Here is a 15,784-nt window from a genome sequence, read left to right as displayed (position 1 = left end):
AAAATTTTTTGTTTTTAATGTTTATTTTTTATTTTGGAGAGAGAGAGACAGAGCATGAACAGGGGGAGGGCCAGAGAGAGAGGGAGACACAGAATCTGAAGCAGGCTCCAGGCTCTGAGCTGTCAGCACAGAGCCCGACGCAGGGCTCGAACTCACAAACATGTGATCATGACCTGAGCTGAAGTCAGACGCTTAACTGACTGGGTCCCCCAGGTGCCCCCAAATAAAACTTTTAAGAATGGTTTTGTTTCAGTTTTTAGTATATTTTCAATTCTGGGTCTCTAACATCTTTTTATGCTTAATACTGTTAAATATTAAATATAAATCAGAGTTCTTTTCTCTTTGCTGTCTTTCTTCTTATCTCATGATTTAGAAAATAATAATTTTGCTTAATGCTACTATAAAAATTATGTGAAATCATAAATTTTGCAGTTGCTAAGGTATATAAACAATAATTCTGTTATTTTGATCACAGGATCTGTTCTCTAACTGTAATTTTTTCTAAATGGCATTTCCTGTAAAGCTAAGTCAGTTTATTAATTTTCATAGGGAGCCATCTGTGGAAATAGTTACATTAAGGGAAGAAAAGCCTGAGCTATTCCCCTCCTGTTTTCAATCCAAATTTGAAAGGATGATTTACTTCAAAGTGATTGCTTCAACTTCAAAAAACTTCACTATTAATGTTGTTGAGCAAGACATTCCCAATAAGGGATACTTAACAGTGCCATTGAATCTTCTATATATTGTAGAAAACATTTTATTAGCCAGTTTTATCCATTGCCAGTGGGGTGAGTAGTGGAATGGAAAAGTGGTGTGGGTCTTTGAGATCAAAAGTTTTTTCTTGATTTAGATACTATACATCATTTCAATAATGAATAATAAAATTTGTACTAACCAAATCAATATTACTACTTGGTCTGATAGATCTTTGTTAAATTATCTTGAAATTGCTTTAACCATTATGTTTGTCATGGACCCTAACAAGCAAAATTATTATGAAGCACATGGGATTTTTTTTCTGATTATGTTAGTCCTTTAATGTCTCAATCCTATCAACTATTTAGATTGTCGTTTATTAAATACAGCAAAAATAGTTACTTAAGCCTTTTCCTTTAGGAGTTTACATCTGATTTCATTGACATAAATTGAAAATAATTATATCACACTAATACTAATCCTTCCTAATGCTTGGTTTGATTTATGGTTATGGTTTATGTATTTCCAACATTCCTTGCCAAATATTGTGAAAGTATGCTTTCTTTGTTACTAGAGTGTGTATGAGGTCTAAAGCTTGTTTTTCGTCAGTAACATTTTGTCTTCATTCCTGATTAACAAGACTTTAGACCAAACGCCTTTCAAAGAACTCATTTATTCTTAACAACATGTTCATGAGGAAGCTGTGAGTGAAGTAATATTATCTCAGCATTATAGGTAGGAAAGCAGGCACTTAGTTCTTTGTACTTGTAGCTTATTTTTAATTTGGGGAGGGGACATTTAAAGATAATCTTTAAAGAGAACGATAGAAATAAACCTGTCTGTATCCTTGTACATTGTCCATCATAAAATTATTTTGAAGCAAATCCTGGAGGCTATATGATTTTACTTATAATTATTACAATTATCATACTTAATGAAAATTTATAGTCATATATATAGTCAATATATCATCAAAAATTCAGTGTTCAAATTTTCCAGCCTTGTAATTTTTTAAATAGCTTTTGAATCAGGATTTTAAAATAATGGTTATATATTGCATTTAATTGATTTGATCTCTTAAATCTGTAACTCTGTTGGAGTTGTCTCTTGGTCTCATGCATACACACACTCTCTCTCTCACACACACACACAATTTATTGAAGAAATTGAGTCATTTTTCCTACAGAGTTTTCCATACTCTGAATTTTGCTGATTGCATCTTTGAGTTGTCTTTTTTTCTCCTATTTTTGGATCAGATTTTTGTTTGTTGGTTGATTGGTTAGTAACAATATATCTTAGGAAATATTGTGTACTTTTATTGGGAGACATTTAATTGCCTGGGTCTTCTAATCATGTTAACATCCATAGGTGAGTATTGATTGCAACATTTATTTCATTAGGGATTGCAAATTGGTGGTATTTTAACATTCTTTCTTCATTTATTAGGTGGGATACCTCTATATTATCAGCTATTTGGTTGAGGTACAATTCTTATAGGAAAGACAGAATAAAGACTTTAAGATTTAACTAGTTGCCAAAACAATGAGGTGGTTCCTTAGCATCCTTCAAAAGTGACAAGTGAGTCCATTTTTTTTTTAATTTTGAGAGAGTGAGTGAGTGGGGGGAGGGGCAGAGAGACAGACAGGGTGAAAGAGAATCCCAAGCAGGCTCCACACTCAGCACAGAGCCTGACACGGGGCTTGATCTCACAACCGTGAGATCCTGACCTGAGCCGAAATGAAGAGTTGGATGCTTAGTTGACTGAGCTATCCAGTTACCCCCAAATGAGTTCATTTTTAAATATCATTAAGAATTTATGGGTTTAAAAACATTTCATGTATTAATCCATTACCATTGGATTCTTATTGACATTTAGATAGTCCCATCTTTGGCTACTGGAAGCCTCTTCAGTTTGGCTCTCGAGTCCTTTTGATACAATCCTATTAATCTTTGATTTTTGGTAGGATAAGAAGTTCAGGGATTATCCTATATATTTTCTGGCCCAAGCTAAGAATTAGCCATGTCTATAAAGAGCTCTGATTCCTTTTAGTAGGAAATAATATTTAGAACCCATAATCTGGGTACGGAGTAGACTTTTTAAAGATCGTATAGTCAAAAGTAAGGTAAGAAACAGTGCATAAATCTAGTCCCAATTTAGTAATTTTCCATTACCACAGAAATAGAGAGGTTGACCTACAGTTTTAATTTAAAATAATGAACAGCCTAAAAGAAACTTTCCTTTGATTTCAGAGTAAATTATATTTTGTTACAAAATTGACTTCTCAGATTATATCTGTATTGATTTCAGTTGGCCTTCTCTGGGTCCCCACCATCTCATGCAGTGGAAGGTTCCAGTTCAGTATGTGTTGACTGATAAAAGGAGATCCAGCCAAAGATTAAAATTTCACAACGAAGTCTCAAATTTATCTGCAGAGCAGTAAAAGTTGACTGTAAAACCTCCCTAATCAACTAAATGGTTTGGGATTAGCAAAAAGCAAGACAGGAAACTCTGATTTTAGATAGAAAACTTATTTTGGGACATAAGTTTCCTCATCTACAAAGTGTTGGATTAGGACTATTTCTGCGATCCTCATATGTCAACCTAAAACTGTCATTATCTGAGTTGCTCTTCTCTTATCTCATTAATTTATTCTTCATGTATTTTTCAATCACTTAGTGAGTGCCAGGCAGTATTTTAGGTGGGAGAAATAGTGGGAGCAGAAATGCCTGTTTCTTGCTTTCAAACCCTGCTAAGAGGAGACACTGCCCTCATCTAAGCGTCATGTGAGCCCATAATGATAACAGTCCTAAAATTCACCTTATGTTTTCTAATCCATTCCTCACTGAAGTTTCAAGAACTCTTATTGATACTTGGCCCAGAATGAAAAACAGCTTGCATGGACTTTCTGACATTATCAGAAACCTTATTTAATGACTTTTTCTTTGACATCCAGTTTTTGGTTGAAAAAATTCCCATTAGTTAAATTATTTGGGGTGATAAAATATAGAAGTTAATTCAAATGATCTATTCTGTGTTTCATTTGCACCTTTTAAAAGCTTCTCATGTTTGAAAAATTTAGTGGTATTTATGGTCCTCAGAGCTAATGGAGTGTATAGTGTACAGTATTTATATATTATTGCATTATATTCTCTTAGAAAGATATAAATGATCCAGTTCATCAGATTTCCTACATAGCTATTTTCATTTGAAATGATATCTTGGTATTATTAAAAATGTACATATTCATCTATAAAAATCACACTTTCCATATTTAAAAGTTGAATCCATTTTAATCCTACATACAAAAGGTAGTCATAAATTTGTATTCCGATAGATTTGAATGGAGAGAAAAGCACAATTTCAACAACAAGAATAATTCATATTTTATTGTTTTTTTTAATACTGAGAGAATAGAGGGTTCTCCTGCCTTCCTCCCCCACTGAGTCAGCCTTCAGTAAGTCTTACTGAGAGCATATTAAAGATTCTTTCTGGAGCTTCAGTCATTCTCTGCTGGTGATAATAAGCGTTATACTTAAAGAGGTTGATTACATGCATTTTCAGCCTGCAAGGATATCAATTAGGGTACCATTTTGTTTTTATATTGTATAAATAATTGCTTAAAAGAGTTAATTCACAAAGTTTATTACCATGGCATAGGAATGTAAAAAGACCATTATGTTAAATTACAATGTTGACCATAAGTCCATTACAATCCTCTGAAGACACTTACACTCCTACATTTTAAAAATGACAGTGTCTCTAAGATGGTTACTAATCCTTATGTTTTGTGATACTCCAGACTTTCAAAGTTAGGTTGCTACTTCATGCAGCATACATTTTTTCTCATGTGATTTTTGCATAAGAATTCCTTCCTTCAGGAAAGAACTTCTGTCATCCACAGTAGTCCCTTCTTAACTGCAGGGCATATGTTCCAAGACCCCCAGTGGATGCCTGATACTGTGGACAGTACCTAACCCTATATATACTGTGTTTTCCTATACATACATACATACCTGTGGTAATTTGGTTTATAAATTAGGCACAGTGAGAGATTAACAACAATAACTAATAGTAGAATAGAATAGTTATAACAATATACTGTAATGAAAGTTACATGAATGTGGCCTCTCTGCCTCTCAGAATATCTTATTATGCCACACTCACCCTTCTTGTGATGGATGTGAGACCACAGGATGCCTGTGTGATGAGATGCAGTGAGGTGGGTGACGTAGGCATTATGATGACGTAGAAGCATTAGGCTCTGCTGACCTGATGACGTGTCAGGAGGAGCATCATCTGCTTGTGGACCACAGTTGACTGGGGCAACTGAAATTGCAGAAAGCACAGACTGAGGATAAGGGGGAACTAGTGTTTATATGGTGCTCACCTGTCTGTATTTTCCCATGCTTCAGGGAATGTATAGCTTTTCTTTGTAAGTCTTTGCTCCTGTCCATAGACATCATTATATGTATATGTTAGTTTTGGTATGTGAGAATACATGCAATTTCTCTTCACTCAGTACTGAAAGAAGTGAGGAATTTCTTCTCACTCCTAATCAGCTTTTGTAACTGCCAACTAAATCCTCTTCTGCACACACTACAATAGGTTTAAACATACTCCTCTAGAACTCTTCTACCCAGGACAGTAGACACTAGCTACCAGTGGCTGTTACTTATAATGTGACTGGTCCAAATGGAGATGTGCTTTAAGTATAAAATAGACACTGGATTTGGGAGACTTAGAATGAAAAAGTGTAAAATATCTCAAAAAAAAGTTTTTCAATCACACATTAAAATAATATTTTGGATGCATTGGGTTGCAGAAGAACATTTTATTTTTTTAATTATTTTTTTAATGTCTATTTTTGAGAGAGAGAGGGAGACACAGAATTCAAAGCAGGCTGCACACTCTGAGCTGTCAGCATAGAGCTTGACGCAGGGCTCGAACTCACCGCGAGATGGTGACCTGAGCTGAAGTTGAATGCTCAACCTACTGAGCCATCCAGGCGCCCCTTTTATTTTATTGTTTTTAAGTTTTTAAAAAGGTGTTTATTTATTTAGAGAGAGACAGAGAGTGTGAGCGGGGGAGGAGCAGAGAGAGGGGGAGAGAGAATCCCAAGCAGGCTCTGCGCTGAGGCTTGAACCCACCAACTGGAAGATCATGATGACCTGAGCTGAAATCAGGAGTTGGACGCTCAGGTGCCTAAACCACCCAGGCACCCATAAAAACGTTATTTCAAAATATTGTAATAATTATTACATAATTATTTTCACCAGTTTTCATTTTACCTTCTAATGTGATACTAGAAAATCTTCAATTACACATGTGTCTCACTTATTTATTTATTTTTTTAATATTTACTTTTGAGGGAAAGAGACAGAGCGTGAGCAGGGGAGGGACAGAGAGAGACAGGGAGACACAGAATCCGAAGCAAGCCCCAGGCTCCGAGCTGTCCGCACAGAGCCCGACATGGGGCTGGAACTCACAAACCATGACGAGATCATGACCTGAGCCAAAGTCAGATGCTTAACCAACTGAGCCACCCAGGTGCCCCAGATGTGGCTCACTTGTGCAGGACAGCACTGCTCTAGAATAATATCACTCATTATCCAGGCAGCCAAATCCCCATTGTTTCCCCAAAACTCCTTGGAAACTACATGTAGTTGCTAGCTTGTCATGTGGCATGGTGGTGCCTGTGTCACTTGGGAACAGACTTTCTACATGTAGACACAGTAAGCACCATAATGTCGTACCTAGTACCACTCAGAAAAAAAGCTTAAGACTATAAACATGAATGAAACCATTGCCTTTGTTGTAGAGTGTTGCATTCAGCATTTAAAAAAATAATTGTTACCATCATGAAGGTTATAGTACTTCGTGGATCTTTAGCTATGAGCTTTGTAAATGAATGTTACATATGAAATAAATGTTAATGGGAAAAACCTAACTGCTTTGCTGCAGTAAACACTAAGTTATGGTTTTACTGCTTTAAGTGATAACACTGTATGTAATGCCTGAATATTAGAATAACAAACGTACTTTACTGATTCTTTTATTTTATTACTGTTGGAAATGTAGTTAATATAATTCACATTACAGTTATGACATGCCATACTTGTTTTATTGCAAATTTTAAGACGTATATAAAAGACAGCATACTCCTACTTAAAAGGATCAAAACAGGTTATGTTTTAATCTCATGTAATTTAATGTAAGTTCTATATGTAGCATGCTTTGAAACACTGTTCAGTATTTTTACTACAAAGCATTTTTTAACTCGGTGATCTGAGTCTGAATTTTGAAAATTCTCAAAGTTCCACATTTTAAATGATCAGCAACAAGATTTATAAATGTATCTGCTCTAAGTGTGGTAGTGAGCAGTAAAATACTTATTTGTTAATTACAAAAATATTCTCTTGTAAAACATTAATTTTGTCTTAATTTTTAGGAAACCAGAATTCGTGCAATGGATAAGGATGCCAAGAAAAAAATTCATAATTTTTCTGTTATCAACCCTGTTGCTGGACAGTCTGTAACTCATATTTTTGCAGTGGACAGTAGAGAAGATCTCCAGAAATGGATGGAAGCCTTCTGGCAGCATTTTTTTGATCTTAGTAAGTTAATTTTTGGATTTGCCAGTATTATATTCATGTATCATGAAAGGATGCACAAAGCAATCTAAATATTACAATTATAATGTTATAATTTGTATCAAGAATTTTTTATGCTCTTGAATAAAATGATAGTATATCATCACTGCATTGATCACTTTTTCTCTCAACTTTTCCCCAATGCCTGACTTTAACTATAGTTTATTATACGTTTGAATTCCTAGTATCTCTACCTGTTACTTTTTAAGTTCCTCTGGTCCCTAAAACAACTAGACCACATTTTTTCAAAATATTAGGTTTTAATTGGTTAAAGCAGTGTGTTTAACCAAAGGGATAACAATCCATTTGAGGAGTGAAACACTTCTCTAGGTTAGTGATGATTCTAAAATGTTGAAATGTTCAGAAGGAAATTCATTTTTATGTAACCTTCTGTTAACTCCAGATTCGTTATAATATCATTTTGGACATCATCCAAAAAATTTTTTTAAACCATACATGTGGTTTTTCAGCTTCAATAGTACAGCCCATGATTTTAAAAACAATGTGATAGTAATATAATAAGAGTTTTACTATGTAAAATGTGTGATCTAGTATTCTCAAGTTAAGGAGGAATTTTATCAACAAGAAAATATTGAAATGATATATTGAGATAGGAGGGAGGGAGATGGGGGATGGGCTAGATGGGTGATGGGTATTAAGGAGGGCACTTGTGTAAATGTGAACTATTGATAAGGGCTATTTCTAGTCAAACTAAGCCTACTGTTAGATTCAACCAGCATTTTATATCTTTAGAATGCTTTTTTATAGAATTACAAAGGATAGCCATTTCCAAACAATCAAAGTTATTTCTTCAACCCCTAGAAATAATCCAACAGAAATTTTAGGACTTCTTAATGAGCTATTTTGGGAAACTTTATAAAAGAGTTAATACCTCCTGTCCCCAGTGTGATCCATGGCCTGGTCAAGTATTCTAGTGATGGTTGGGGAGGACACAAAAAGGGAACTGAACGTATTGATTACCTTCAACATACCATATAGCTTCATTTATTTCTCACAACAGCCCAGCAGGGCAGAAATTATTTTCCTCTGCTCTAAAGTTGAGAAAATTGAGGCCTGAAGAGATGTCTGGTTTACTGCAGGAAACTAGAGGACTCCCTCTATAGCCTTCTGGAGTTCTTTAGGACTTGTTTTCCTTAAGTACTATCCCTAGGCACTCAATAGGCGTTTGAATATTTGTTCCATGCTTATCAGCATGCACTACATTTTTTTTTTTTTAACTTCAGCTGATCTTAGATGTGTAACTTAAAAGACAACAACTTCCTTTTGTTTGCTGATCACATGTGAAATTTTAACTGCTTTCCTAAATGCTCTGCTTTAGAGAGTTTGTCTTACAAAGACTATATTATTTTTAGAAGTGATTCTATAAAAATGTTTATGTGTATAAAAACAGGAACAGGGTAAGAGGAGGTAAAAATGCAGAATATTATAGTCTGGATATCAACTACTACTAGATGATCTCATGTTTTTATTGTCCAGATTACATAAAGTAATTTATCATGCTAAAATAGGGAGTTGGAGGGATATAAATCTCGTGATACAACTGTCGAAATAAGAAAGCGATGACAACTAGGTTCTTAGATCTGGCTACTTCTTTAGTATTTAATGATTTGGGATAAAATCTGCCAATCTATCTAGTTTTTGAAGTATAAATTCTATTAGATTCGCATTTTACAATACATTGTGTATGGGGCACCTGGATGGCTCAGTCAGTTGAACATCTGACTTGATTTCAGCTCGGGTCATGATCTCACAGTTCCATGGGTGGGTTCAAGCCCCACTTCAGGCTCTGCGCTGACACTATGGAGCCTGCCTGGGGTTCTCTCTCTCTCTCTCTCTCTCTCTCTCTCTCTCTCTCTCTCAAAATAAATACATAAACATTTTTTAAAAAGAATTCATTGTGTATGAAGATATGAAGCAAAGATCAAATCCTAAAGATTGACTTGTACTTTAAATGTTTTATCTTCCTCATGGTAAGTGTAGCCTGTTGTGATCTTAGGTGAAATGTGATATGTAGAACATAGTAGAGGATGGATATTCAAGGCAGAATAAACTAAGAGTAATTTAATATTTAGAGCAAATTTCAATTATTTGACTCTGTGTAAGAGTAGAAAATTGAAAGAGTGAGATTAAAAATCACAAGAAAACATTAATGGCACTAAGCCTGCAGAAGAACAGAGATGAATGAAGAGTGGAGGTTAGAAGCCAAGGGGGATGTGATAGCTAATTTTTAATATTTGAGAGCTGAAAAACGCGTAAAAGGAATGACACTGTTCTGGATAATCAAAAGGGGTAGGAGTGGTGGGTCAAAGATAAATTTGTTTCAAGTATTTAATAATATACATATTGAGTCAACATAAGCAGCTTAGCATAACAGATCATTTGACTGGGAACATTATAACAAATATTATTGTGGTAAACACCTCCAGTAGACAGATTTTATGTGAAGACAACATAGCCATTTAATATTTCATACTGGGGCCTTTTTTTTTTATGTTAACATGTTGGTATCATGTATAACTTTGCATACTAATTTATTCACTGGTAAAATAAATGTTTCCATTGTAAAATTGACCAGTGAACATTCCACACTTGTACCTCTGACTTCAGTTACACATGGATAACATGACTTTATATTCCAGTTTTCAACATGATTAATATTCTGCTACCACTTTAACAATGAACAGCTTTAATCTATCAATATAGAGAAAATACGGCACTTTGTAATTTGCCTAAGATTTGACAGAGAAATGTTTGCTAGCTTAAAGTATGTCATTATTTTTCCAGTAGATAAGACCTTAATTTTTTTCTGCCCCAAGAAGGAAAAGCTGGCTTTTATATATTTATCTAAAAAAGGAAGTGGAGGGGAGGAATAAGTTATCAGATCTCAGATCCTACTAGATTTAAATTCTGCAGAGCAACCTTTGAAGCCTCAAACTCAAGATTTTGTTCTCTCTCTGAGATGCTATGTGGGCTATTTTGAAATTTTTGCCATATTCTATACTTAGCATTGTAATAAAACACACTAAAAGGTTTTTTATGTTTCTTAACTATTTAAAGTGATGGATTTAAAATTTATGCATATTACCATATAACCATGGCTGTATATTAGATTTAAAACAACAAAAATGAATAGATAATTTGACTAAACGTGAAATGTCTTTCATTTTTAAGCTATCGAAAATAACTAAATTGGATATTGAGAATATAATAAAAAGGAAGAGAAATATAGATCATAAATCATTCCAAAAAGACACATATGTGTATGACATTTACTTTTCTACAGATGTAAGATAGAGTGTAAGCATAGTGAACCCCAGTAACCTGCTTTTATAATATGAACAGAGAGACGCATGGTTTCTAGCACAGCTGTTACCCAGTGTGTAGGTGCACAATAAATATGGAAAGGTTAAGTTGTTTATATCCACCACTCAGAAGAGATTAATCTGAGAATTTTAAGATGAAAATAATAAAACATAATTAAAAGAAAAATTAATGTTCACACTTCAAAATTTTAACTTAGAAATTGAAACAACTTATTTAAGAGTACTTTTTATTCCTAGTAACTACTGGCTTTATTTAAAGTGTCCTTCCTGAATAAATTAGATCCAGTTAGAATTTGGAGTAATGTGTTTTTATTGTAATGGGCTTTTATATACCTTTTACTTGACTGAAAATGCAGCATTTTTCTAGTTATGTGATTTTTGAAAAGCATAATCATTTGAAGAAATAATTGTTAAATAAACAATTCTTATTTCTTAGAATTTTCAAAATTAAAGCCATTTTTGAGAAGCATTATTTCTAACTATATTTTGGTTGATTTTTACCTTTCAAATGTCTTAAATACTGGGTATTTTTATTTAATATTTAACAGAGGAGAACTTGTGCCAACTTTTGCCATGAATAGAAATTTTAGTTATTGATCATTACTGTGCCAGTGAAATCGTACAGTATTTAATAGCCTAGAGATCTTAGCTTCTTATATCTGTGCACAGAACTTATTCTTAAAATAGATTACTTTTGTGCTCAGACGTGGACTGTAAAATCATTGGTAGTATTAGGTTTTTGTGGCTTCCTTAAGGCAATGCTTTATAAATTCACTGTTATTTTTCACAGCAAAAAAAATATGTTGATATCTATTGAAAATGAAGTATACGTCTTCACATTTATGTTTTAAACTAGCCTGCCTTTTTCTGTCTTTCTTAGGCCAATGGAAGCATTGTTGTGAAGAACTTATGAAAATTGAGATTATGTCACCACGGAAACCACCTTTGTTCTTGACAAAAGAGGCGACCTCAGTCTACCATGATATGAGTAAGTGGGGTTTGTCTTTTCTAAGCTTTGGGGTAACAAAAACAACATTGTCCATACTCAAGCAGCTTATTCTATTGACATTAAAATGCTAAAATTTTCAGGGTGCAGTCAAAACGAATGAAAAAAGACTATGATTATAGACTGAGGAACTCATGTTTAATAGATGAATTAATACAAAATTAATGAATACACATTTTTCATAGTTTGAATGCTTAAGATCAAACAAAAATGTTAAGGCTTCAAAATGAATAAAGGTGCACTGAAAATAAATATTAGCTGAGTAGCTGATGAAAATTCTGAAAATGTGAACTTGCAGATTCTAAAATATAATCATGTTCTATAATTTTTTCTGTATTTTATTAAATTTGTTTTAAAGTAATGTTGATAAATGAATACTAGTAAATGGAAGTGTTCTTTCATCTCAGGTCAAAAATTTGGTTAAGTTTAATGCTTTGGAAAATTTTAAATTTCTAGACTCATTAATATTCCATTTTCCCACACTTTGAAGGGTAATTATTTATCTTTGTAGGATTGCCTGAGTGAACAGTGCTGTGAACACAGGTCAACACTAAATTCTAGTCTGTTTTGCCACCAATATATACTTTACACTTACTTTAAAATGTTAGATTAAAAATGATAGATTTGGGTTTACACATTTGAAAATACCAGTGATTCATTTAATAGACATTATCTCTATTCTCTTATTTTTCCCAAGGAAAAATTCATCCAGAACCCTTATCACCAAAATGTTTCCTTGGGTTTCTGGTTTTGGATTTTTTTCTCTATGAACAGAGACTTTTGCTAGTCTACAGGAAAGGATACTAATCCAGTTACATTTGTCCCAGTTTACATATCAGGCTTTTATAAAAAGGGAATCCACTCTTACCTAGAAATCAGAATAGATTTTAAATCCAAGAAAAGTTATTTAATAAGTACTTAATCTACAGAATTGAAAAAAAAAATCCTGATGTAACTCTACTCCTTTGAAAGCTGAGTTTTACGCGTTTATTTAGGAACATTTATGCGTGTGCGTGCATGTGTGGCGCACAGTGAATGAGCTCCTTAGTTTTTGGTTCTGTTGGTAGGGGAAGGGTTATTTTTACAAGCAAATGCTTAAAAAAAAAGAAAAAGAAAAACAACTCCAAATCACTTGCTTATCCAGTGTGTTTTGATGACTGTTATAGATGTTGGTTTAGAAAACAATAACTGACTCAAAGTGTACACAGCTTCTGAATTTCCCCATGCATTTTCTTCTCAAAATCATTACAGGCATTGATTCACCTATAAAACTTGAAAGTTTAACTGAGACCGTACAAAAAAAACTTGAAGAGACAAATGGACAGTTTCTTATTGGTCAGCAGGAAGAACCCTCACCACCTCTTTGGGCCAGCCTCTTTGATGGTAATCATGAAGTGGTTATCCAGAAAAAGGTGTTATCTCCTGCAAGCAAGCAGTTACATGACGGGAAAGGGAAAAAGAGACGTGCTCCCCTTCCTCCTTCTGATAAAGCTCCATTCAGCTTAAAAACACAGAGCAACACAGATCAATTGGTTAAGGACAACTGGGAAAAAACAAGTGTATCTTGGGCCTCGCCTTTGGATACCAAATTATCAACCCTAATGCATCACTTACAGAAACCAATGGCTGCTCCTCGAAAACTTCTCCCTGCCAGGAAAAATAATTTAACTGATGGCGAACTCACAGACACTAAAACCAATTTTGAAGCCAAGCCAGTGCCAGCTCCGAGGCAGAAATCTATCAAAGACATTTTGGATCCTCGATCATGGTTGCAAGCACAAGTATAGAAAACCCTTAATGTATAAAACATTTAAGAAAATCTATAACTGTTAGGCTTAATTCAGAAGCACTGGTGATATAGTAATACATAATTATGTTGGTAAATATGATAGTGATTTACATCAATAATGAATAAGCTATTAGGTATAAAAAATGTTTTATAATGAAGAAATGGATTTCTCTTTTACTTCTGATTTTCAGAACGTAAGTGATTTCCCCAGTAGAGTGCAAGAGGCAGTTTCTAGACAATATCCTAATTGTTGGAAGGGTTAATTTATTCCTAAATTAGTACCAGCAGTGAGCAAGCACTAGGCAGAAGAAGGCATTAAAATTTCTTTGGGGAGAGACTGTCTAGTAACTTAAAATGTGTTAAATCTGAGCCATATTCTCATTGTGAGAATTTTAATACTAATGGAATGTTTCAAAAGTTTTATTTAAACCACAAATTATAGAATCCACCCAAGAAAATTTCTTCTTAGCATTCTGGAATTCTCATCTAATGGTTCACTGGCTCTCATCTATTGTTTAACTCACTAGTTAACTCACTGACCTTTCAAATTCCTGGGATAAATTTTGGAATATTAAATTCTTCATCTTTAAAGGGGATTTATAATGTGCTATTCAAAGTTGCTTCCTTGATGAGCCCTGAAATCCTGTTGACATTAACTCATAAAGTGAAGCATAACATTTATTAGTTTAGAGAAAAGGTAAATGAAATGTTCTTTATTTCCACTTTTCTATGCATGGTGCTAATTTCCATTGTGACATTGGAATTTGGGGAAGTGAGTAGCTGATTAACACCTTAAAATTCATTTAATGCTTATTTAAAAAGCAGATGGCCGATTGAAAAATATCAGAAAAGTTGGCCATGATGATAATTTTCAGAATTAATCCTTTTAAAACATTTTAATTAAATTTCCTTTTTTCTAGTAAGGGTTGATGTCTGCTATTGATATTATTCATTAAAAGTCATATTCTTACAACAATGACATTGGAATCATTTCCATAGGAGGTAATTTCCATAGCAACTAATCACAGTGACCCAAACAGGATTATGAAATCAACAGCAAGAGGATGCATACCTTAAGGAACCAAAAAATCCATTTTTTAAATAATAATGATTCTTCTAAACAAGAACTGAACAGTTTTAAAAATCAAATCAGAATTTTCAAATAAAACAGTTTCCATAAGGTGTCAGCAACAGCACCAAAAAATGTGAAATCACACTGAACCCTAAATGTCATTGCAAGAAATAAAAATTCAAGAATTAAATTACTGGCCTGCGTATAATCTCTAGAGATCTTTTTAAAGCTCATGAGAACTCTATTTGGATCAGAACTACATTATTACAAAGTAAAATGAACACTTGACAAAAAATAACATTAATTTAAATGGAGTCTTTCATTATTTTTAGATAGCAGTCTTTTTTCATTTATAGAGAATGATGTAACTGCCAGGTTACTTTTGTGTTTCCCCGGGCCTCCTAGTCAGAATTGCAACTCGAGGGAGTAATGATACAAAAGGTCTCTTGTGACCACGAACACCAGGACAGACATAGTATTTGATGAGAAGGAAGCCCCGTATGCATGCCTTAGAGGGTGTAGAGACAGTCACGTGTATGAAAACCTGCAAAGGTAGGATTAATTTGTTTTTTCTAACTAGGAGGCTCTCCTCAATGTCTGTTGTGGTTGCCAAATCAGTAAAGGGCATATTAAAAATCTACAGGATATTATGGTTTGAATTTTTGTTTATTTTTTAAGCCTCACTGCTGTTTTTGACAGCATTTGTGACTGTCATCGCCACTAAATTATTGAGCTAGAAGATGCTGCAGGCAAAATTGTTTCTGAAACTGGCATCTAAGCATTTTTTTTTTTTTTTTTTTTTAGTGGAAGCCTTCCTTATAACAACCGGTGTTAAAACTTCCAAATTATATTCTTGTCATTTCCTCATGCATATTATATCAAGAAAGATTTAGGGTGTACTGGAAAGAGAATGTACTCCTAGAGAACCTACGTAGCAGTTGTGCCCTCAGTGGGGCACTTTGAAACAAGGCTGAAGCCCTTCCTGCTAGAACCGTCTATGTGAAGCCTGACCAAGGGCCACCTCCCTCCCGCAATTATTCAGGCCGTTTCTGGGGGCCCGTCTCACTGTACGCTACGCAGCCTTTGCACTCAGGCTGAAGTTTCCAGCCTCACTTCCTTTAACGTTGTGCTCATTAAATGTTCATTCACTTACCCCCAAAAGGTATAATACAGAGTTGGGGCTCCCTCCCTTCCTTCTTTCCATCTTACTCCCTTCCTTCCTTCCT

General features: G+C 34.2%; 1 protein-coding gene across 1 annotated transcript in view; it reads left to right on the top strand.

Annotated features, from left to right (window-relative positions):
* RTKN2 (rhotekin 2) overlaps positions 1-15,208 on the top strand; it is a 72,422-nt gene extending 57,214 nt beyond the window's left edge. The window contains exons 10-12 of the mRNA XM_049645105.1: positions 7,146-7,311; positions 11,572-11,679; positions 12,949-15,208. Coding sequence (XP_049501062.1) covers positions 7,146-7,311; positions 11,572-11,679; positions 12,949-13,484 — 810 coding nt within the window. The 3' untranslated portion in view covers positions 13,485-15,208. The remainder of the gene's footprint in view (positions 1-7,145; positions 7,312-11,571; positions 11,680-12,948) is intronic.
* The last annotated feature ends 576 nt before the right edge of the window (positions 15,209-15,784 follow it).

The sequence above is a fragment of the Panthera uncia genome, chromosome D2, assembly GCF_023721935.1.
Source record: "Panthera uncia isolate 11264 chromosome D2, Puncia_PCG_1.0, whole genome shotgun sequence".
NCBI lineage: Eukaryota > Metazoa > Chordata > Mammalia > Carnivora > Felidae > Panthera > Panthera uncia.
Note: the sequence above shows the minus strand (reverse complement) of the source record. Positions and strands in the feature narration are given on the sequence as shown.